Source organism: Astatotilapia calliptera, chromosome 4, assembly GCF_900246225.1.
Source record: "Astatotilapia calliptera chromosome 4, fAstCal1.2, whole genome shotgun sequence".
NCBI lineage: Eukaryota > Metazoa > Chordata > Actinopteri > Cichliformes > Cichlidae > Astatotilapia > Astatotilapia calliptera.
Window position 1 is genome coordinate 7261300 of NC_039305.1, and position 25833 is coordinate 7287132.

General features: G+C 41.5%; 1 protein-coding gene across 2 annotated transcripts; it reads left to right on the forward strand.

The window, feature by feature from the left end:
* Window positions 1-5507: 5507 nt before the first annotated feature.
* Window positions 5508-23865, forward strand: LOC113019985 (alpha-2,8-sialyltransferase 8F-like). Of its 2 annotated transcripts, XM_026163653.1 has the most exons (8): window positions 5508-5781; window positions 7839-7886; window positions 18567-18641; window positions 18773-18847; window positions 19760-19901; window positions 22068-22180; window positions 22264-22356; window positions 22846-23865. In XM_026163653.1, exons 1-8 carry the CDS (start codon window positions 5771-5773, stop codon window positions 23321-23323), a joined length of 1035 nt encoding a protein of 344 aa, XP_026019438.1. In that variant the 5' UTR covers window positions 5508-5770; the 3' UTR covers window positions 23324-23865. The 2 variants fall into 2 exon arrangements, with proteins under 2 accessions (XP_026019438.1, XP_026019437.1); XM_026163652.1 differs by lacking the exon at window positions 5508-5781 and having other exon boundaries at window positions 7580-7886.
* The last annotated feature ends 1968 nt before the right edge of the window (window positions 23866-25833 follow it).

Sequence of the window (25833 nt, forward strand, 5' to 3'; positions counted from 1 at the left end):
CTCCCTGCCTCCGCTGGAGGGTCCGAGGGGCCCGGCCAGCACCTCCCTGTCTCCGCTGGAGGGTCCGAGGGGCCCGTTCAGCCTCCTGTCTCCGCTGGAGGGTCCGAGGGGCCCGTTCAGCCTCCTGTCTCCGCTGGAGGGTCCGAGGGGCCCGTTCAGCCTCACGTCTCCGCTGGAGGGTCCGAGGAGCCTGTCCAGCCGCCATCTGCGACCACCTCGTCATCGCCTGGCCCGGCTACATCCGCCTGTGCTTCTGCTACGCCTGGCCCGGCCTCAGCCTCTGCGTCCTCGCCTGGCCCGGCCTCAGCCTCTGCGTCCTCGCCTGGCCCGGCCTCAGCCTCTGCGTCCTCGCCTGGCCCGGCCTCAGCCTCTGCGTCCTCGCCTGGCCCGGCCTCAGCCTCTGCGTCTGCCGCAGCCTCCTCTTCAGAGCCTTCGTCTGCCGCAGCCTCCTCTTCAGAGCCTTCGTCTGCCGCAGCCTCCTCTTCAGAGCCTTCGTCTGCCGCAGCCTCCTCTTCAGAGCCTTCGTCTGCCGCAGCCTCCTCTTCAGAGCCTTCGTCTGCCGCAGCCTCTTCTTCAGAGCCTTCGTCTGCCGCAGCCTCCTCTTCAGAGCCTTCGTCTGCCGCAGCCTCCTCTTCAGAGCCTTCGTCTGCCGCAGCCTCCTCTTCAGAGCCTTCGTCTGCCGCAGCCTCCTCTTCAGAGCCTTCGTCTGCCGCAGCCTCCTCTTCAGAGCCTTCGTCTGCCGCAGCCTCCTCTTCAGAGCCTTCGTCTGCCGCAGCCTCCTCTTCAGCTGCCTCGTCTGCCGCAGCCTCCTCTTCAGCTGCCTCGTCTGCCGCAGCCTCCTCTTCAGAGCCCTCGTCTGCCGCAGCATCCTCATCAGCTGCCTCGTCTGGTCCAGCATCCTCATCAGCTGCCTCGTCTGCTCCAGCATCCTCATCAGCTGCCTCGTCTGCTCCAGCATCCTCATCAGCTGCCTCGTCTGGTCCAGCATCCTCATCAGCTGCCTCGTCTGGTCCAGCATCCTCATCAGCTGCCTCGTCTGGTCCAGCATCCTCATCAGCTGCCTCGTCTGGCCCTGCGCCCACCGGGCCATGGCCGGCACGCCTGGGACTGGAGGGCCGCCGCTGCCTTCCGCGCGGTCGGCCTCCTGAACTGCTCCGTCGTCTCCTTCGCCGCCGCCGTTGCCTTGCGCGCGGCCGGCCTCCTGAACTGTTTCCGCGTCGCCGCCGTTGCCTTGCGCGCGGTCGGCCTCCTGAACTGTTTCCACGTCTCCGCCGTTGCCTTCCGCGCGGTCGGCCTCCTGAACTGTTTCCACGTCTCCGCCGTTGCCTTCCGCACGGTCGGCCCCCTGAACTGCTCTGTGTTTTGGGTTGTTTTCTTGGGCTCCGGTGTTTTCTGTGCTCTTTGTTTTCTGTTCCGAGCCCTCCGTCCTGGGCCCCCGCCGCCCGCCCTGGGTTGTTTTCTGTTTGGTTTTGTTTTTCTGTGTTTGGGCTGTCTGGAGCCAGCCCTTGAGGGGGGGGTACTGTCACGGTCCTGGGTCTCCTGACCCAGCGTTTTTAGTTCTTTGTGATTTTCGTATTATTGTACTTGTGTGATTTATTCTATGGCTTCTAGTTTTGATCCCTTGCCCTTCATGTCTCCCTGTGTGCCCCTCTATGTATTTATGAGCCCTCGTCCCCTTTCGTGTTTATTCCGTGTCTCCTCTGCCTGTTATGTTGGTGTTCTACTCGTGCTCTCTCTCCTCCTGTCTGAACCTCTGTGCTCCCTGTTTCACCTCTCCCGTCAGTGTTCAGTTCACCCCGCCCTGTCTCGTTATGGTTATCAGTGTCACCTGTGTTCCCCGTGTGTTCCCACTCCCCTCGTTAACCCTCTGTGTATTTCTGTCTGCGTCTCCCTCTGTTCAGCGTGACGTCGTCCCTCATGTTGTGTGGATCTCCCTGTGTCTCTCTGTGAGTTCTTAGTTTGTAGTTTTCCCAGTTTAGTTTTGTATTTCCTATGTTCTGCCATTCCAGCATTAAAGCTGTGATTTTGAGTTCATCCCCGTGTCTGTGAGTTTTGCGTTTGGGTCCTCCTCCTGCCTGCCACACAGCCGAGCCTTGACAAAAACAAACCCTGATATGTCAGCCAGGTAGGACCGAGGGACCACGACAATGTATGATTCTCTCAGAGAGGTGCATTTTTGATTACCTTAAAGAACTGCATGTCTAATAAATTGATCTGATAGTAGATTTCTTAAATATTATTGGTCAAATATTTTAGAAAATACAACTTCCCACCTCATGCATGAAATCACAATCCTAATTCAACCCCATCACGGACACTTTGAAACCTGTGGGATCTTATTTTGAAAGTTTGATTGTATTCTATTGTACAGTATTGTACTTCCACCCTTATGAGATACTGGTGTCCAGGTTCCCGTAGTCTGTAATGGAGCTGCTGTTTGAGGCGCTGTCAGAGTGTACTGAGTGCATTGGCATGCCAAGTTGTAGCCTGTAATGAGGTGAAACCACACACTAGGCCTGGATATTTAATTAGACAGACTGCTAGGGAAGTATTTGTTGCTCTAAATCTCACATGGCACACTCCACTTTTTTGTTCAGAAACAATAATATAATAAGACATTTTCCCTGTTATTGCACTTGTGTCTTTTTAAAATAAAGTGTACAAATTATTAATGGAAAATAAATGTTTTCTTGTACTTCTTTTCTAGCTCACTAACTTTGTCTTTGAGAAAATCCTAACTGAAGGTACAGATGATGTAATAAATTCCAGATGTTTCTTGGCAAGATTGCTTAGAGAAGGGAATGTTGGCTCATTTTTGCAAAACATAAACCTGAAGTACAATAATCATCTTTAACTCTGGGAATGGGACCTTTTTATTTATTTATAATTTTCTTTTTAGATTTCCACCTGAATATGTTACTCTAAAATCATCTTGACAATTCTGGAAAACAAAACCAGCGTGGGTTAGCTGCCAGTAAAATTATGCCATGATGTCAATTTTTGTAAAACGATATAACTGATGTGCATGATATTGTTATGAAGGAAGATCAGGTTATTAAAATGCTCATCTCCTGTTGATGTGTCATGTTGTGGTGTCCTGCATGGCGTCGATCAGCAGAATCTGCTGATGTGCAATTGAATTACCTGCTACTGAAGGTGGAAAACAAATCATCCTACACTGTGACTTTGTTTGGTCTTATGTGAAACCTACAAATATTTAATCAAATCCAACATGTGACATCCTGTCACAGAGTTATTCTGATAGATCAGGGGTGGGGGAACTCCAGGCCCTGAGGGCCGGTGTCCTGCAGGTTCGAGATATCACCCTGGGTCAACACACCTGAATCAGTAGTAATGAGTAGTTCATTACAAGGCCTCTGGGAAACTTCAAGACATGTTGAGGAGGTCATTTATCCATTTAAATCAGCTGTGTTCAAGGACACATCTAAAACCTGCAGGACACTGGCCCTTGAGGCCTGGCGTTCCCCACCCCTGTGATAGATGAATTCAACATCTGCATCCCGCCCACTATAGTCTAATAAGTTTGGAATAATGTTGTCTTTTCCCCCCCTTAAAACAAGGGTTTATATTGTCTAGCAATTCCTTTAGGACAAGATTTTCCTCCTCATTTTCTCCACTTTTCTTGTTTCAGGCTCTTTGGGAAGAGTAAGAGTTCTTTCTCTTGCTAAGCTTCTATTTATTTTTATTATTTTTGAAGATAAGACTTTCAACATGCCTTTAAAGTATATTATCTTTCTGCTCTTCCAAAAGTCTCTTATTTGCAACTCTAAAGTAATTCAAGAATCTTTGTTGTTTGTAATACAGTTAATTTATCCAATCAACATTTTAATAATAGTTAGCTACCAGAACATGGATTAAAACCCTGCAGCTATCTGGTTATGTGCTTTAAAGTCATCTGGGAGTCCTCTTGGAACCCCCATGGGGTCTATATATATATATATACACACGTGCCATTCAACTGTGGGTAGGTCTCCTTTATAGAATTTGTGAGAAAGTTTACTTTCTGATGCCAAAGTGTTTGCCTTTAGGCCTAAAACCACAGTAAAAGATATAACCAGATAAACTAGGGCACAAGTACAGGTTCCATTGCATAGATAGTTTTAAAGTGCATTTGAAAGTGTTGCTTTACCTCAGCTTTATTTGTTGTCTTTGTGGTTGACATGTGTGGCAGACTTACAATGGCTTAGACACATCCAGGTTCTTCTCTCCACTATTTTCACTGCTCTTAATGACTTTAAGGAACACCCAGTCTCCTGGCTTCACCCTTTTCTGTTGAAGGTCCTGGTTCCTGCTGTGGAACAGAATTTGAGGAAATCACAGTTTTGTTATTCAACATTTTTTTCATGTGTTTCATTCCCTTAAATGACATGTCTTGATGCATGCTCAATCATCCAGGTAAGTAAATCCCAAAAGATTGATTCTGTTCATCTGGGTGTCATCAGGACACTACAACACAGAGCGAACACCATCCCCACCCACAGCCACAGCAGCCAGGGAAGCAGATGAACATCACATCAAGAAGCCCCCTCGTAAATGTGGTTATCCCAGCTGGACATGTGTCAAAACTGGTAAGGCACCAAAAGAAAGCTCCAGCTGATCCAGGAGAGAAGGACAACTGCTGCCTAAGGGAAAACACTTAGTGACCCCGTACATGTCAGGAGTATCGGACCAGCTGAGATGCATTTTTTCTAAACGCCATGTCTCTGTGGCTTTTAAACCCCAAAACACGCTGCACCAAAAACTGGTCCACCCCAAGGATCGGGTCACCCGATACAAACAGAGTAACATAGTGTACGCTGTTTAGTGCCAGGAGAATTGCCAAGATTTATAGATCAGGGAAACCAAACAACCTCTGGTGAAGCAGATGGCACAACACAGAAGAGCTAACTCGTCAGGCTAGGAGTCCACACAGGCCAGCGCTCAAACCAGAGGAACACTGGTTCCTCTGGAGGCTATTTACGTGAAAAGGGAAAGACCATCTCTGAATCGAGGTGGGGGCCTAAGGGTACATCTTTCGCCATCTTACAATGCTGTGATTGCAGTCATTCCCCAACTCTCTGTGAATGGTACTCGTGGCCATTGATCAGTGGGCTTTGATCAGTGGTGTTTTGAAGGAAGGAAGGCTCAGGGCTTAAGTAATCAGCATCATGGGCTCATCCGATTAGAATAAGAATAAGCAGTCATCTAATCATTCACAGGGTTTTCCTTTTATTCTCCAAATCAATAAAGGAAGGAAGGAAGGACACACATGGACTGCCATTGCTCTGCTGCCGCTCCATGTAGGAGTGAAGAAAAAGTGAGCCAAAAGTGAATGCAGTCCTTATATAATGTGTGACAGGTGAGTGCAATTAAGGACAAGCACCACACCCAATCAAAGGTGAGAGAACTAAACAAGGTGCATCTGGTGAAGTGAGTGGGTGTGCTGGGATGTGCTAAAAGGTGGGTCTCTACAACAAGTGGTGTTTGATCATTGGGCTTTGATCACACCCTTTTAAATGACTAGTCTCTCTTAGAAAAGTCTAGAAAAGTCAGATTCTAGGATTCTAGTAGCAGGCCTATCTTATTTTCCATGTGAGGTTTCCTTTTCGCGGTCCCAGGCCACTTGCTCCCAATTCTAGTTGCTCCTCTAGTTTATGATTCTCGTCACTCTTTCAGTTGCCTCTAGCTCCCGCTCTCTACATTCTGAAACAGCACTTCTAACCCCAATACTGGGGTGGAGCCCCAGACTCCCGTATGCACGGTCTCGGTCATGTTCCCGAGGTGAGTGGGGGAAATGTTGAGATCCAGCTTGAAGGACCAAGCTGCCAGAAAAAAAAGGAACAAAAATAAACAACAGTCAAGAACTGGGGAGTTAGTTCTTGGTAGGGACCAAAAGCATAATACACAAGAATATCTGAATATCTGTGGTAATTTGAGCAAATAGTTGATTAAAAATATTTGTTTTGGGAGGCATCTGTTTCAAAAGAGCAGTAACAATGTGCAGGTATAATATATATGCAACAGTGACAACATAGTGGTGAAGAAATGCTGCCACAAAGTGGACACTTGCATGTACTGATATGTGAAATGCTTGTATAATGTAGTTTTAAGTAAAATATAATACAATTTTAAAATATTAATACATTATCAGATGTGTTTTTAAAGGCATGCTTTTTTTTAGTTAATTTTGAAAAAAGTGCTTTGCCAGTATTAATCTAATCACTGCAAGAATTTAATTCTGCTAACATTAGTCATTTGGCAACAGAGAGCAAGTAAATCATCACTTCCCACTTCTCTCATTTTTCCAGCTGTTCGTTACTTAGTTAGAGAAACACCAGCTGAAAGCTTTTATGTGTTCATAAGCGTTTGGTTGGTATTAAGAGTTCATCTGATTGATTGGGCGGCATAACGGGCATTGGCCAAAAAAAATGCTTGTACTCAAGCTCCCCCGACGTCAGCCAGCACACATTGGGAATGGCATACGCACCGATCGGTTTTCTATCGCCCATTTGCGGGGAGTAAGGGCGCCCTTCGTTTGCGAGGTGCGCCTGCTGCTTGCGGCGCAGGGAGGAGAGGGCGGGGCGGCGGGGGATTCACTGACCGGCTGGAGCAGCATCTAATAACCAACTTGCAAAATAAAACAAAATAAAAACAAAGCAACAAACACGAAAACACCAGACATTATAATACAGACTTATAATTTGCACTGATGTTTTTTCGAAATTCTATACGCGAAAAGTGAGCGCTAGAGCCCTCGGTGCGCCTGCTTGCTGCCGAAGTCAAAGTAAACTTTATTGTCATCTCCGCTACATACAATCCAATATATAGAGAGACGAGACGACGAGGCTCCAGTTACAGCAGTGCAAGTAAACAAACAATATATATAAGAAGAGTAAGAAAATAAATATACGCTTTAGGACTAGAGGTAAAGGGATCAATAACAATTTAAAATTTACAGTTTGATGATTTAAAGTCTCACACACAAGCCGTCGAAAAGGCCGGCTGCTTCCAAATAGAGCACATTTCATTTATAATGTTGTAAATCCAAGACCATTATGTATTCATGATTTGAATCCTGGGTTGTGTGAAATCTCAGAAATGCACCCTAGACAAAGTGAACCTGTGAACTAAGGTGTAGGTCTGTTAGGTTATGTTGTGGTGATCCTCGGGTTGAGAGATGGGTGTTCATATTGGAGTGCAAAATGAAAATCAATGGAAGATGGACAAGAAAAGTTCAAAGCCATCAGGTGCTCTGTTTAGAAAAAAATAGAAAAGAGGAGAAGGAGAAACGAGCAAAAGATACAGGTAAGCAGATGTGTGATTGGATAATGGCAGCTCATGTATCCTGAAACAATCAGAATCAGAATACTTTATTAATCCCTAAGGAAATTATGTGGGTTACAGTCGATCCAAGAAGAAATGGTAAAACTAGCAACAGTAACAGACTAAACTCCAAACAATACAATATGCTACAGATTTTAGTATTAATTAGTCATTGTCAATTGTTGATTTGTCCTGTTCTCATTGGGGAGGGAGTGTTCGCCCAGGGCGCCAAACAGGCTAGGGTTCATAATGGGATTCATAGTCTTCATTGAGCTGGCATGTAATGCTTGAGGTAGAGCAATCTGAGTAGGAGTGGGAAAAAACTGAAAACCTAAGCAACTGGAATAGGGCAGATAAAAAAAAAAAAGTGAGTTTTGTGAAAGGTAAAAGCGGGAGAAGGAAGAAGAGGGGGAGAGAAAATTTGGACAGACTGAAGTGTAAGACTAACAGGAGGGGAGAGGTATGAGAGGACATCGTATGAAGTCTTTCTTGTCTTTCATGTTCACTTTCCTCAGTTTGGGGACCGTGATGACCACCCTTATCTGGTACATGTTGGACAGCAAGTAAGTACATAACTACCTTTGTGCTCAAAGAGCAAAAACTAAAGAGGCTCTTGAAGAAGTATTATAATAAACATAGTATCATTAAATTAATTAAAGTGTCAAAAGTAAAGCGCTTCTTCAGTGTTAGTAGTAAAACGATGGCAAAAGGTTGGCAACCTGTTTGATGGTTTCGTGCGTGTGTGCGTTCAGGTGCGTTCAGGTGTGCTCTGGGTACGCGAGTTCATGTGTGGAAACACACAGGGCGTCAGAGAGGTTATATGAGTTTATGTGTTTTTAACTGGGTTTTAATTTAAACAAACCATAGGGTTTTTAATTAAACTATTTTATGGCTTTTGCGTGCCTCAACATTCAGTTATGCAGACATATGTGTTCTTAAGAGCAATTCTTTGTTTTTGTATGGAGGGGTGGAAGCCGTTTTGCTTCACAGTGCGCATTAACAAAGCTGGAATGCTTTTTATTTACATCTAGTCAAAAGTGTTGGTAACAGTGTTTTAATCACACTAATTTTGTGATTCTGACAATGTCTCAGCATGCAGCGATGCAAGCATTTTATTTTAAAAACGGTACAAATGGGAATTTCTTCTGAATGGGCAATGTCAGCCTGTTCACAAGCGTTTCATTTAATCAAACCACTAGTTTTTAATCTAACTAGTTTTTACGCATCTACTGGGGTTTTTGTTCACCGGTTGATGCGATCATTTTATTTAAAAATCGGGATTTCGGAATGTTGAACTATGAGAGAGACAGAGCCAGCTAGTTTTTTAACACAGTAAATGGTCACAAATAACATTCAGCCCTTTAGAAAATAAACGCTATTGGGCTACTTCTAAAACACATTGAACACGATGTCACCTTTCCCCCCAAAGCAGCCAGTATCGCTCTTTCAAACTAATTGTGTTTTAATCACACTCATTTTGTGATTCTGATGTCACAGCATGCAGTGATGCAAGCATTTTATTTATTTAAAAATGGATCAAACGGGAATTTCTTCCGTAAGGGGTTTCATGGTTTCAGAATAGTTTTTAACACAACAGATGGTCGCAAATATATGGAAGCCCGTTTCCGCCACTAAAAAAAAAAAAGAAGCTAGTATCCATAACTCGAAATTTCGAGTTATATTTCTCGAAATTTCGAGATAATAACTCGAAATTTCGAGAAATATAACTCGAAATTTCGAGTTACTTTTCTCGAAATTTCGAGTTAGCTCTGCCAATCAAAAATATACGTGAATGAGGTCGCTTTCTTGTTACCCGGAAGCATATGGCGCAGGACCGCGCACTCAAAAACGGATCCCAACAAATTAAAGTATGTTTGCTGATAGTAACACCATGTGATTCAGCTAATAACACAGGGATTTCATTATTTGTGAAGCCAGGCTGAAAACACTCAGCAATCTGTGCATTCACGACTGGATGTAATACCGGTAGCTTAGCTGTAGCATTTGTAGCTGAGGGCTTCAGCTTCCGGGTAACATGGAAATGACGTCATTCACGTAGATTACTGATTGGCAGCGCTAACTCGAAATTTCAAGTTGCTTTTCTCAAAATTTTGAGTTAATATGTCGAAATTTCGAGATAATAACTCGAAATTTTGAGTTATGGATCCTTTTTTTTTTTTTTTTTTTAGTGGCGGAAACGGGCTTCCATACAAATAACATTCAGCCCTTTAGAAAATAAACGCTGCAGTGATACTTCTAAAACCAGTCGCACAGACCCGCTCCGTCTTTTCAACAGCCGGTTAATTGTTTGAAATTGTTCAGGATTGCAAAAGCCCACCGCGGGTATCATTTAATTGTTGTGATTCCATAGGAAGACAAAAGATAGGTGTATCACTTAGTTGTTGAGAGTACCATGCGAACAAGGGCCCGACCTACACTGAAAAAAATAATCAGTGGGATAAACATAAAAAAATTATTGTAAGCGGTTGCACGAAATTAAGTTATATTTGGTTAACCTTAGTTTTTTATGTTATACCTGCAGACATTTTTCCGGTAACACGAACATGACTTTTTTATGTTGTTGTTATGTTTTTCATTCCGGTCAAATATTTATAGAAACCACTTGTTTATCAGACATGAACTTTTTGTGTTAATTGTATTGGACTACTATGTGTTATATTGACAAGATTATTTTATGGTAAGCTTATTTTATTTTATAACAAATTTCTAATATATAATATATAATCGAATATATAATTGAGTGTTCAATAAATAAAACTAAATTAAGGCTGATCTTACTGTATGTACTGTACACTTTCTCTCAATCAAAGAAATAAGCAAAACATTTTTGAACAATGACCTGTATTTTTGAAAATACTACACAGTTGTAACAATGGACTTTCAATTCAGGCTTCCAAAATATACATGAGTCATATTTGTACAATGCATCTCTTGAAAAACATTCCACAACATTCCTCAAAGTTATCTGCTGTAACCTGAATTCAACATTGTGGGGCCTTATGACATCGCGCTTATGTAAAAAATGGTTTTTTAAATGTAAGAGCCATAAGGTAATATGGCAACAGGGGTGTAATTATTAAAGTGACACAAAGAAGAGACTTAAAATAACATTATAACCCACAGGCACACAACCAAGAGACCTAAACTGATTAGTATTGGCTTGCTTCTATCACTAAACATCACAACCACTAATACTACACGATGCAATCTGTTTGTAGTGGTGCACCTTGGGAAAAAAATTGCAAACTGGTGAAATTGGTGCAAGGCACCATTTCCATTGAGAAAAATGGACATTCAAAGTTAGATTTTTTTTTTAAAAGAGCAATGGCTTGAAAAGTGAAAACTGCAGTAATAAAGGCCCCAAGTTGAAAAGTGCCAGAAAAATAAGTTTCACTATGTACTGCAACTTTACCAGTGCTGGCTTAAAAGAAAGGATGGTACATATTCAAAGAGGTAAACATGTTGTTCCCACATCATAACTGGAAAACTGTTCAATCATACAGTCTGGTCCTGAAAACCTGGGCCTTCTTTGAAAGGCTGTTCTGTTTGAGCTCCATAACCAGTTTCTATAATACCTCGAAGGTATACTTTTCCAGTGGGTAGGTGAGGTTCAAAGTGTACATTAGTCCAAACAGCATTGCAGCTGCTAGGGTATAGTTATCCAAATCCTGCCAGACTCTCTGGCCTTCAAGGACTATCCCGATGTCCTCAGGGCTGCCATTGGCATCTCTTGACTTTATGATGTAAATTCCCATGGTTGTTTCCTTATTAGATCGTTGGATAATGGCTTCATCTGTGGCCTAGAAAATGCAGAATTCCAAAATTTAATTAAACAGAACACTGGTCAAAGAACATTATACCAAATCTTATTTCAATCTGTGTCACTATTCCAAAAAATGTTAACATTAACACATTAGGTGAACAAAAATGGATTCATTACAGCATGTGATTTGAGTCCTCAGAATGCTTAAAAAGGTAATGCATGAAGTGAAATCTCCATGCAAAGAAGCAGAATACTGTCAGAGCATAGAGAGGTGTTCAACTATGAACTCCACACATAGTTCTAACACAGGTAAAAGAAAAAGCACCCAGGGTAAATTGTGAAAATCCCAGGTGATTTTCTTTTTTTTTTTTTTTTCTTTTTTTTCCGCCTGTCCCATTTGGTTCTTTAGCCATCAGAATTGTTGTCTGAAGACCAACAAGGATACCCAATGGATTTACTTTGCCAAATGGATCATTGTGGCATTGCTGTATTGGTCCATTTGGTCGATCTTTGTTTTTATTATTTATTATATTTTATTTTCAGATGTTACAGACGGGACAGACATGAGTGAGAGATAGGAAAGGGAGAAAGAAAGAGGAAGGAAAGGAAAAACAGAAGGGGAGAGGGACAGTGAGAAAGGGGGGGAGAAAAAAAATAAAAATCTCCTGGATCACCTGTTGAGAGAAGAATAGAAAACAAGCAAAAAAAGACAAAAAAAACAAAAAACAAAGCAACATACTAAACACAACACCATCGCATTAATCTAGCTAAGTGTAAACAGCAGTAAATACTAAATATTCAATGTTGTTGTGCAGCACGCAGGACAGATGTGCTTCGAGGTAGCAGCCAAGAAAGGTGTAATTTGGGTCTACGAGCAGTGAACACCCGTGTGCATACCTGTGTGGATCAGCGCGCTTGTATTCCAAAGGTTTCTCCATGTAACGATCTGCTAGGGAGTGTGGGGGGGCCACAGCCCCGTCCTCCAGGGTGTGAAGCAGGTATGGAGGAGATCAAAACTCCAGACATCCAGAGGCCCCCAGAACACAAGAAACCATGGAAGACCAACAGAGGGGCAGCCGCGCCACTGTTCCAGTAAGAGCTGAGGAGAGTCCCAGATGAGGGCTCACTCAGCAGCCGTGGAGCAGAAGCCAGGGGGAGTTGCAGTGACGCGGCCGTGAGCTCCGCCGGCCGCCAGCTGTGCCTGAGTGACCGAGCCCCAGGCCGAGAGGCCGGGGGCACCCCACCCCCGAAGGGGCCCGAGCGAGCCCCAGGCTCCAGGCCCCGATAAGCGGCCGCCAAGGAGTGAGCCGGTGTGTACCTGGACGCCCACCCCCAGACACAAAGAACCACCAACGCACCGACACCTGAGGGAGTCCGCAACCGGCAGGGGAAGTGGTGGTAGGTGGAGATAGGCCTCCAAACCTTGGAGGGCCTGAGGTGTCCCCAGAGAGGTGGCGTCTGATACCCAACCTGACATATAGACACAGACATACAGGCACACACAGACACAAACATCCATTCCCCCCCTCATGCTCTCAAATGCACTCACTCCACACTCAACCAACGTGGAGACAGACATAAAGAGACGCTGTACACACGATCACACTCCCCAAGCGTACTCTACAAACCGGGTCTAGGTACCCTTGCCCCTGGAGGGGGGAACTGCACCCAGACCCAGGTGGTGTTACCCTTTTCCCTGCGGTGGGGAGAGGTAGACCACCCCGACTCCGTAGCAGCAGGGAGGCCCCACACTCCAGACCGCAGTCGGACGGCCAACTCCACCTAGCCCTCCCGCTCCAGCAGGCCGCAGAGAATGGGGGGTGGGAGAAGACTCCAAACCTCCCTCCACCCGCTCATTGTAGTGTTGATGCATGTGTGTTCTAAGGTGCAATTAAAACCCAGGAGGGCATGGAGCTACCTGCCAAGGAGCAGCAGGTAAGCGCATAGTCCCTCCTGATAGCCCTCAATGTCTAAGTGTATTTAAAATTGAGAGGTGGGCAACGAGAGAGAGGCAGCTGGAGATGGGGAGGGAAGGAAGGGAGGGGCAGGTAACCCCTCCCTGGGGCCAGCTCCCCCGCTGACCCCAGTAGGCACTCCCACACTCCGCGACCCGCCAGGGAAAGGGGGCCCAGGCCCATCCAGACCGGGGCCCAGTGCAGCAGCGCCTCCCGGCCCCACAGAGCCCGGGACAGTCCACCCAACCCCACCACAGAGAAAACTGCACCCACCCCACCATCCACTCATCTTCCAGACTACATAAGACAGTAAACGCCCAGGCTGAGATCTTCCTCCACCTCTCCTGTATCTCCCCCTCCTGCAGAGATTTCCTGAAGAGAGGAAAGCTCCTGCAAGATGTGACCATCTCCCCCACCAGGTGATTTTCAACATACTCCTGGCATAGAGTGACAAGCAGCATTTTGTTAAAATTATTATTTTCTCTAAAGTGTATACACAAATTAATTTTTTTCTTACCTGGGCCGAGGGCTCCAGAATGTTCTGCAGTCTTCTTCCTATTTGTCCTCCTCGCCTTTTGAAGACCTTTATTAGTTTGTCAGATTAGCACATCCATCTGTGAGAGTAATCTGGACTGCAGTGGCATGGTGGTAATGCGCTTAAGCTTTAATCACTTTTTCCTTTTCACAAAAATCACTCTATTGTCGTGGAACTTCCCTGAGTTATTCCTCAACTTCAGGCTTTAAGTGTGTTAACTTCACACTATTTTAACACTAATGAAAGATAGCAAGCTGATTTTCATTCCATGTGTGTGTGTGTTATTAATCAGGTTTAATCAATGTCTGTGCAGTGGAGCTGCAGATCCACCAGGGCATGTTCTCAAAGCTGCCTTTCCTACACATTTCTCTGCTATAATTGGATCATTTTCTAACTACTTTGCTATTAGTCCACTGGTCTTTGCATCACTTTTCATCACACTAAGCGACTTGGACAATATGATAAACAGACTCACATGCTCAAGATGCTGTCTAATCTTCATGAGCTCTCTTGTATTTGTAAGTGTTAGTAAGGTTAATACATTTTCTGTTTGTGTGTGTGATTTTGTATATGTTTCTTTTTGCAGTGTTTCAGACTCCTTCACAATTTTCCCACTTAAGCAGTCAGTTTTCTTTTTCCCAGGTTTGCTAACCCAAATTTTGATTTCCCACATTAAATAACAGCATTCTAACAGTCCAATACCAGGCAGTTCTCTTTCCGCTTTGTCCTGCATTCTCAACTGTTTCTCTTTAACTGCCATGTGAGAGCTCGCTTGTCAGGTTTATTGACACATGGCGCTGTAAATAATTCAACCAGCAGAAGTTGGAAGAAAGTTATAGGTTAAGATCACTGGAAATGTTCAGGCCAAGTTTCTGGTTGAATTATTTACAGTGCCATGTGTCACTAAACCTGATAAGCGAGCTCTCACATGGCAGTTAAAGAGAAACCCCTACTCCAAGGCCCTGCATGTGTGGGTGGTTGTGGTGGAGCGGACGCAACTTCTTGAGATTTGACTCAGTATGCAAATTAGTTGAATGACTGGGGACGGGAAATGAAAAAGGAGAACTTGGGTTTCCTGTCTGACTGGATGAGTGAAGCTTGCACTGAAAGACACACTGTGACTGTGTGAGAAGAATGGCTTGGTAACATACAGGATAATTAAATAAAGTGGTCAGGTCTGTGACTAAGTGCAGTAGTCCAAATTTGGAAAGGAAATTTAGTATTTAGTGATGATAGATTGTTATAACGTCTTTAGAAAGGGCTTAATGAGAATATCAATGGTGTGCAAAACTGTGTGGCTTTTAACAAGATTATCTGTGTATTTAGCAGGTGAAATTATGTCAGTTGACCTCAGACTGTCAGGACGCTGAAGAACCTGAGGCCAACATATGGTTAAATTAGTAAGCAAAACTTTGCTGTGATTAAGATTTTTTGGGGTTGTTGTTTTAGTGATGGGTTGATTCTGTCGGTTGATTTAGGGATACTGGTCACCTGCGGTTGTTGTCTCATTCCTTGTGCCAGAGGGGTTGTTTTCTTATTTTAATAGAGGGAGTTTTATTAATCATGGACATGGTTAGAACTGGGCCCTTTAAAATTGTAATAGTGCACTTAAGAGAAATCCTGTCAGGTGATTATGTTTTGTGCTTTGATGAGCTAATAATCAGCTCTCTTTTTCTCATTTTTGTTCTAAGCAGGCCTGAAAGATTGAATTAACAGCGCTGTAAATATTTTCGGGAGAATAAATTTAAGGGGAGCTTTTCCAGATTACAATGGGCCGAGGAAAAGGCTACCTGTGGGGACCTGATCAGGTTGTAAGTCCCTGTCTAAAAGGATTGCAGCGAGTCAATCCAGTCCAAGAGCATAAAGAACTCTTTTCCTAAAAAACAAAAAAACCAAACAAAATAAAACAAATGAATGAGCTCATGTTGCTGAGGGTGGAGAATCTGATTATTTGCGCGGAGTCTCCACTATCAGCAATATCTGAGTGAATGTGTGTGAATGGACTGTGACTGGACTGATGCTGTGGACTAAAGGTTGGACTGACTGGACACTGAGATAAAGACTGGACCAAGGGTGGGATGAATAAATGTTGACAAACAATTCACCACGCTGGCAAGAGAAAGGGGATGCTTTGCTTCGCTTTGCTTTGTTTTGTTTTGTTTTGCCATGAGCAGGAGGAGCGGAAGACTTAATTCTGGGGCTGCTGATTTTGGGTTGCTGATGTTTGCTTTGAGAAAATTCTGTTTTATTGACTGGGTGTATAGATTATGGTAGTACATTATATAGTGGGGAAATACCAAATGTTAAAGGGGAGAAAATGTTGGATGTTACTCATGTTACTATTAACAAAAGCAGGCCACTGTAGCAGTAAATTAAATTTGATAGAGGAAAATAATTACAACCCAAGTAATATTTATGAGTCAAATAGGGGATCGCTAGACTTTTCATATAAAAATGCAGTTATAGAATAACAAAGACTTGTCCAAGTGACCATGGTTTTTTCCCTTTAAAAAAGTAAATTATTAAAAGAGCTGGTACTAGAGGGAGAGACGTGTTGTACCTTCATCCCAAACAATACTGCTCCAGATGGCTCAGTAACCCGAGTTCTGGAGGGGCTGAAAACTCTGTCTAAAACCATGCATGAACACTCGGGAATCGACAATCCGCTGGACAGCTGGATGACCTCCGTGTTTGGGAAATGGAAGGGGATTTTCGTGTCTGCAATGTTTTCTACTGCCGCTTTTTTTTTTTAGGGATACTGGTCACCTGCGGTTGTTGTCTCATTCCTTGTGCCAGAGGACTGCTGGAAAAGGTAATAACGAGGGCAGTGGACCCCGGAGCGGTAGTTCCGGTGGCCATGATGCCATTGATGGACCGAATGGGCCGAGGAGTGACACGACACAAAGTGCGGTGACATTTCTTTTTGAAAGGTCAAGAGAGGGAAGGATAATCCTGGGAATAAAGAAAATATTTTACTGCTGCAATATAGGCTTTAACATTGCATTACAATGTTTTTTAAAGCTACTGACATCAGACTAAAATTTTTATTAAGGGTGCAGCTATAATCATTGTATACACACATTGCAGATCGTGCTCATGAAAGAGTTGTTGCTCAGTCTATTCAAGGTCTTAAGCTTCGTTTGGAGCGATGACCCGACGATCTATTGTGTAAGTGACTTGGAGCAATAGAAGGTTAAACCGCATACATGCTTAGAAACACAAATGATTTAAACTTAGGCCAGGCGGAGGGCCTGGAATTCATTTAGCTTCTAACTGCATTTGAGCTGCCTAGAAGAGTCAAGAAATTGTAAGTCCCAAGGAATCATAAGGGAGGTGAAACAAATTGCCATGTATGGAAGAATGTGACAGAAAGAGGAACGTCTCTGTCTGTTTTTATGCTGATATGGTGATGGTGTATATCTTACTCTCGGTGTGTTTAATAAAATTAAAAGTGTTGCTAACACACATAAAGAACATTGAGAGTAAGTAAATTAAGATTAAGTAAAGATTAAGTAAAGTTAATATAAAGGATAGAGCCCAGAACATGATATTTTGAACCAACTTTGAATAATTAAGGGAACAATAGATGAACACAGTAGGTTATTGAGGTGTAGCAGAGAGAGGCGTTTTGTTTTCTATCCTTTACAGGAGAAGATTTCAGGACCACAGCAACCACAGGGGTGGCGAGAATCCTGGAAGCCCCAGACCGAACGGAACCAACCAGAGAAAGGGGGACTCAAAAGAAGCACAGAGCAGAGAGAATCGCCCAGTTTCAGAAAATTTGTTGTGTAGATTGAATAGTTTGTAGGATTTCTATGTTATGTAAATTGCCCAAACACAGTGTTCAGTCTGGATATGCGCTACCTGTTAAAGGGGGCGAAGAAACCAGGACTAAGTTTTAAAGATGAAACGGGTTAACTCTATAGAGGATGTTTTCCAAAGATTGACAAAATAATCTAGGACCTTTTACCAGAAAAAGCTAATTGTATCTTTTTGGAGTTTACAGTGAGCACTGAGGGAAGTCAGAAGTGGGTTTAAATTGGGATTCTGGGTAAAAAGGGGGTGTAGGAAGTAGATTTAGGATATTTCACATTTCACAGGTGCTGTCTTAGAGCTTGATTTATTTGTTGTGGATAGAAGTAATTATGACAAAATAATAAGGAAACATTGAAAACATACAACCCTTTGAGGGGACAGACAGGGTTGGGCAATTCAAAGGTTTCGTTTTGTTTAGCATAATCTCTTTTGTTATATTTTAGCTTTTTAACATGCAAGTAAACTTAATGGGATAAATTAGAAATTATGTCGTGTTTCTTAGGAAACACGAAAAGGGGGAGAACTGTCATGTAATTAATATATCCTTAGTGCTTTTCTTATTATATTGTTTTATGTACTTTAATAATGAAGGTTTGTAAAGCAAGGCCACTTTTGACTCATAAACTAAGTGCTCAGCCAGACTGAAAAACAGGAAGTTAGTGTAGAGCTATACAAGTACATTAATAAATACAGGAAGCCAGACAGAAAAGAGGAACTTGTACCATATAAGGAGTGTTTGTATCAAAACTGTGTGACGTGTAAAGTACCAAAATAACACCTATATGTGAGACGTTTTTAAATTCTAATGTTAGAGTTTCTGCAACTGGCTTTTGGGGCTGTGCAGGGCTCTTTCTTCCGGAAGATGATTGAATAAAAAGAATTATAAATATTTTGGACACTATGAGTCGGGTTTTCTCTGTTCTATCATGGGGATCAAAGAATCGTGTTTTAATACATACGAAACAAAAAATGAAAAAATGAAGAAACGCACAACAATGTTGAATTTCAAACAGCACTTTGACATCATGCTCAACCGACCATAGTAAAAAAAAAATGCTGTTGTAATATGTAATCTTAGCTATTGTGCAGATCTAACTGCAGTATCTGCATTTTTCAACTGTCTGATCTGTCAACAAAATATTTTCTTTTGCAGTTGTGAGGAACCTTTCCAACCACCTCCTCAAAAGAAACATGCCCCAAAGCTGTCAGAAATTTTCAAACCCTGCAAGTGAGAAAAAGCATGATTTGTCACACTGTTTCCCTGAGAAACCTCTTTGTTTATGCCATCATCAAAAATGAAGTCATGTCAGCTGTACAGGTATGATCTGCTGACTGTGTTTGGACGTGTGTGTGTCACAGGGAAATCATTGACAAAGTACATCAGCGTTACAATCAAACCTGGAAGAAGAACGAGAAAAATTACTTAAAATTCAGGTAAGTACTAATGCTTAATATTTCTTCTATGAAGAATACGAATTGGATGTAAAAAGATTACCATACAGCAAACAGGAGCCTAGTCTTGCATATGAGATATAATGCTATGATATCCAGTATATCAACCGGAGGGGAAATGATAATGATGGGCTGGTTTATACATACATATATACATATACATACATACATATATACATATACATATATATATACACCTTTTATATGAACTGAATCAACTACAGACGAGAAAGAAAGAGTAAAGACGCACAAGGAGTTTAGGACAGAGGAACTGTAAGAAAACTGATGGCACAACAAAGAGCAGAGAGATATTTGCCATATGGACAAATGATGTTATAAGTATATAATGGAGAGGTTTTGAGCTGGAAAAAACATTATCAGGAGTTGCATTTGTCTTTATTGCTTACAGCTTTTGGAGTCAACACTCGCAGTGGTGGTAGTCACTAATCTAAACCCTAGAAAATAAAATGAGAAAATTCTAGTAACATATGGGGTTAACTTTTTTATGCTATTATTTTTACTGGATCTAACTGTTTTGTTTGCTCCTTTTTTCATCTTCCCTTGTTTAACTGTGGATCTTAATTATCTTAATAAGATGGTGTTGGATAGTTAAGATCAAACAACAGGTGAGCAAATAACCTTTTGTTTGCTCACCCTTCTCTGTAGGTGTCCTTCCATGTTATCTCTCTGTCGAGTGTTATCTTTCCATTGAACATGATAAACAGAAAAAAATATTGTTCCTTGCCATGACATTCAGAAACAGATTACTGACCTTTCCTTTTGTTGGCAATAACTACTAACATAAGTTAAACATGCAGCAACATCAGAAGTGTATGAACCTACTCATCTGGTAAAAAGTCAGTCAGTGTTAACTGAGTGTTTGTTGTTTTACAGAACTAATCTGAGAGTTGCATGCAATGGCTTTGACAACGCCATTGTGACACAGAACAATACTCCTATAGGATCGAATATTGTTTACAGTGGGGAAAAGAGGACTCTTCAGGTGAACAAGGACTTATTCGACTTGTTTTTGAAGGTAGGTTCATTTTCATTCATGGAAACTGTTTGTGCTGCTTCTTTGATATCTTCATTGGTTCTCTTATGTTTTATTTGACTGACACAGTGATTATTTCGCAACTTTTCTATTTTTTTGTATCTTCAACTGAACTCTCTTTTGCTTTTGAAATGAGCTTTTGGAGATAATTTTGTTTGTGCTGTTCTAACCTGAAAAAGTGTGAACAGTATTTTTTTTTTTTTTTATCTCAATTGATTTTCTTGGGTTCTGCATGTGTATATGGTGTATATAGTATTTATAACTAAATACATAGCACAGAATCTGCATTATTAAGGGTTTTTAATGACATCCTACTGGCATTTGATTCTGGTAACCACAATGTTCTGGTCTTGCTTGATTTAACTGCTGCCTTTGACACAGTAGACCACAATATTCTAATTTCTCGATTAAATGATGTAGTGGGTATTGGTGGCACTGCACTTAATTGGTTTCAGTCTTATTTGGCAAATAGAACTTTCTCTGTCAGCCTTCTCGGTTCAAATAGGTTAAAATATACAGATTTTTACACAAACAGCAGTTTGTTTGTTGTATAGCAGCCGTTATAGCAAGGATTATGCACTCAAACTAGGAGGAATAAGAAAACAGAATTGAAGTGACTGCAATCTGCAATTTACTGAAATCTAAATGGTCTGTATTTGTATAGCGCTTTTCTAGCCCATAAGGACCCCAAAGCGCTTTACACAACCTGTCATCCACCCATTCACACACACATTCACACACTGGTGATGGCAAGCTACATTGTAGCCACAGCCACCCTGGGGCGCACTGACAGAGGCGAGGCTGCCGAACACTGGCGCCACCGGGCCCTCTGACCACCACCAGTAGGCAACGGGTGAAGTGTCTTGCCCAAGGACACAACGACGAGACTGTCCAAGCCGGGGCTCGAACCGGCAACCTTCTGATTACAAGGCGAACTCCCAACTCTTGAGCCACGACCGTCCCTAGCATTGAATTTTTTTTCAACCTCAAAATCAAAATGGTTATGAAACTGAAAAGCAACATGTTACAGCCTCAATGACAACATACATTTTTATGATGAACCATTTTCTGTATCAATTTATAGCTGCACAGAAAGAAACTCAAATATAATTCATCATTTGTGATTATATAATTATACACGTTTTGTAGTCTGGTCTGCCTCAAGCCTCAAACTTGACCGGTCTGCAGAGCCATACAAGAGAGAAACTGTCTGAAAATCTGTACCGTTAACATATTTAAGCAAAATTGTTATTAAAAGCCTGGAGCATTTTGCATCTCTGCTAAAAAGGCCAAACAGCTTAAATATGATCTTATTTGGAGATGCTTAATATCGGAGCATATCCCAATTGATACACTGTCCATTAGAGGAGCTATTGCATTTATAAGACGCTGTATTTATATAGTCTGTTTCAGCTCTATTTACTTTTGTGTGTAATTTTTTTTTCCATCCATCCATCCATTCGCTTCCGCTTGTCCTTTTCAGGGTCGCGGGGGGCGCTGGAGCCTATCCCAGCAGTCATTGGGCGAGAGGCAGGGTACACCCTGGACAGGTCGCCAGTCTGTCACAGGGCTAACACATAGGGACAGACAACCATTCACACTCACATTCACTCGCACATTCACACCTAGTGGCAATTTGGATTATCCAATTAACCTATCCCCACAAGCTGCATGTCTTTGGACGGTGGGAGGAAGCCGGAGTACCCGGAGAGAACCCACGCAAACACGGGGAGAACATGCAAACTCCACACAGAAAGACCCCGGCCTGATGGTGGAATTGAACTCAGGACCTTCTTGCTGTGCAGCAACAGTGCTAACCACCGTGCCACCGTGCTGCCCATTTTTTTTTCCAAAAGAGAAAAAAACCCACACAATAAACAAAGTTATTTGTCATTTTTTTAAATAATTTCTAATAATTATGACTATTTATATACACTTTTGTGATCATTGTTCTTTTGGATATAATATTCCCATGGTTGTAATCTATAAAAACGACAGACCTATCATTAGCAATAGCAAGCATAAAAAGCATCAGACTATAAAACTAGAATAAAATGTCTTTTTAAAATCCTTTTTCCTTCAACATGTGAAATCAGCAACAATGTAAATGTGTTTTCATAATGCCTTGTCTTTCGCTGTCTATTCCAGGAGAATCCTTTCTCAAATAAACAATGGGACACTTGTTCGGTTGTTGGGAATGGTGGGATCCTGTTTGACAGTGGCTGTGGAAAAATGATTGATTCTGCTGACTTTGTTATCAGGTGAGAAAAGTGTCCAATGTAGACCAAATCCAGAGTGGAAATTCCACTTAACCATTTCTGTGTCTACTTTTTTGTTTGTTCAGGTGCAACTTACCTCCTTTGGAAAATGGATATGAGAAAGATGTTGGCAGCAAAACTAGCCTTGCGACAGCAAATCCAAGCATCATTTTCCAAAAGTGAGCAAAAGAAATAATTCCTTGTCACTAGGGAAGGGAACTGATAAGAATTTAACGATTCTGATTCTATTATCAGAATCACCTTCCAATTTGATTTCTTATCAACTCTCTTATTGAGGCTCGTTGGGTCCTCATTGTTTTCACATTGAGTCACCGCTAAGCAGCATGTCAAAGACATTACATTCTGCAACTTAATTGCATGCTGTTGTTAAAATTTTTGTATATATTTGAGGTATTTCCCAATAAAAACAAAAATAATTAAATAAAAAATAATTAAATGTCCAAATCTACACTGTAGGCCACACCGCTATTTTTTTCTCCTCTGGCACATGAACTTAAAACAGCTGATGACAAGTACAACAAATGTGACTGATAGGCAAACACTGGGAACTAGTTCTTTTAGAGAACCAGCTCTCGATTCCTATCCCTACTTGTCACCTCACATTATGTATGCGTTGTTGCTCAAAGTCAGCTGTTTCTTTTGCACAGGTATGGTGCGCTGACTGGACGTCGCCTTCCATTTGTGGAGAGTCTGCACAAGTACGGCAACTCTCTGCTGCTCCTTCCTGCCTTCTCCTTTGGCAGGAATACTGCTATGTGTCAGCGGGCTGCATATACAATAGAGGACTTTGAAAGCCCTATTCGACCTGTTTTCTCCAACGCTCAGTACCTCCACAGTCTGGATCAATTCTGGTGCTCTGAAGGCCTGAAAGAAAGGCGGCTCAGCACTGGATTCATTATGGTTAGCATGGCCCTGGAATTGTGTGAAAATGTACATCTGTATGGATTCTGGCCCTTTAGTAACCACCCATATGACCTCTATACCCTGACTAACCACTACTATGATGATGTACCGGTTAAAACGTTTTTTCACGCAATGCCGGCTGAGTTTGAACACTTGTTGCAGCTGCACACTGAAGGGGTACTCAGGCTTCACCTGGGAGACTGTAAATCAGATAAAAAATAGTTCCCAGGGATAGACAACAGCACAGAAGCAAAGTACAGAGTCAAATGCCTTCTCTATAGCCTCAGGATGAATCCAGTAACTTTTTTGCCTTTATAAGGCCATTGCTCTGTACATTTTAGTGCTTTATTACAAATATCTCTCACCCTGTATTCTGAAATACCTCAATTACATTCTCTTGATTTTTAGAAAACAAAACTCTAAGGACTATTTTGACAATATCTTAAAAAATGTAACCATGAAAAGTACTTTGGTACCAGCAGAAGATAAATGTATAGTGCCTGATAAAAGTGCAAAAATCATATCACACAACTACCACATTTGTCTGATTTTAAGTGAGATTCATGCTTCTGTGTTAAATCTGCACCACAGGTAATGTACAGCATAACTTCAAACCTCCCTGAAACCCAATGCCATAATTCAGTAACTGAGCCTGCACCTCCATTGAAATTAAATTAAACACTGAGTGGATGAAGTCTACAATGACTGTGATTGGCTAGATCAGTACTGTCATTTCCTAGGCATTTCCAGCTACTTCTTTTACTGCTGCCATTTTCTAAATTGACTGCAAGGGAATGGATGAACTTGAATAGAGAACTTTGCTGGCCGCTTTCATAAGCTACACCATAGTCTCTGTATAGTACAAATTACACATTATTTCTACATATGATGCAGGCAAAGGTAATGGTTTGTGTCAATTTATCTTTTTATCGGTCCTTTGCAAAACAATTTTTAAAATCCCAGCGCCGCTGAATTTGTGACCACTACTGCTCGCTCCCGTTTCTGTCACTTTTGCCCAGTCCCACAGTATTTCTGCCCAACGCCACTCTAAGTTTATTCAAATTCAGCAAAAATCTCAAAGTTTTGGCATTGATTTGTCTGTTGCAATGTTGATCCTAGACCAACATTTTTCTCTTGATCCAGGAACAACACAGGAATGTGGATATCAGATACGTGTGTTGGCAGGGCACTGCGGGTTAGGTGTATTCTGGTCATACTGGAACTGTTCATGGCTGTTGTTGTTTCATAAACAGTATGAAAGGAGAGGGAAAATTAAGTGAACGTGAATAAGTACTTATCAAAAGATTTCGGAATTGTGAATATGTTGACATTCACTTGTGGGTAGTTATTTCAGAATCCAAGGTATTTAGAGCGATCAACCATTTAAATGTTATGATGTAGTCAATACCAAGTATTCAATTTGTCTAAACACATGTCTTGAGGTGAGAGAATTCACATATTTTAATGTGAATGTTCAGATCAAAAGAAAAGCCATCATGCCATCACATCATAAAATTTCAGGGTATTCAGATTAATAAACAAAATGTTATATAGAACCAACTAACATTTTGTTTATTAATTTGAATACCCTGAAATTTTATGATTTCGTTGAATATAAAATGGCACAGATAATGTATAAAGCACAAAATAACTTTCTTTGGCGCAGTACTCAGAAGCTGTTTAAAGTCAGAGAGAGTCAATATGACATAAGGGGAACAGGTTTCTTTAAAAAACAAAACAAAAAAAAAACTGAAAAGATCAATAATAATAATACTCAAACTCTTGGTTGTTTTGCTTTGATGTAGTTACATATATAAGGTGGAAAGGTTTTTTTTTGTTTTTTGTTTTTTTTTTTGTTTGTTTGTTTGTTTTTAGCTTTGCTTTGTTTTATTCTTTGCTTCGAGCCCTACGTACAGGAGCTGCATGCTAAAAGCAGATGATCCAGTGTGGCAACCCCTAAAGCAAGCAGCCAAGGGAAGATGTTGGCAAATCTATATATGTTGTTTATTAATGTTACAACCCCCCCCCCCCCCCCCCCCCAACACTGTGAACTACTCTTAAATTACTCTAATTGTAAATCATCAATCATAGTGACTGTGTCTGATACAAACTGTACTATGTACTTTTATAACACAAACAAAATGCTGACAATTGTGGAGTCAGCATATGTCCCAGCAGTGACCATCAACAGCCTTTTGATTGCTATCACTCAGAAAATGGACTTTATTAAACTGTGATAAATATGACATTGTCTCTAACAATCACTGACTACTATCTCCTTACAGTAGGTGTGGATATTTGTCTTGACATACTGGCAGTGCACTCTAAAAACTATTGTTTAAGCTCAACAACAAAAAAATTAACGCAACAGTTTCCATTACTCTTTCTGAGTTACGATAACTTATGTTGAAATTAGATTGAACCAACAAACTATATTGAGTTAGGGGAATTAACTTTTCCTCCATAATCAAAGGTGATTTTAATTACCATTTATGTAATATTTGGTATCTTAAAAACATATTTTTAAGTTGTTTACTCGTAAAAATTTTCTTCCTCCAATTACTTTTTCCACATTATTTAAAATGATTTTTAAGTGTTATGTAATTAATTACAGCAATTACAAAAACTATTTTTTAAAGTTCATTATTTAAAATATTAAGTTGCTGATTTTCATCATTATTATCATCATTTTAGCTTTCTCTTATTTTTTTATTGTAATAGCTTTTAAGAAA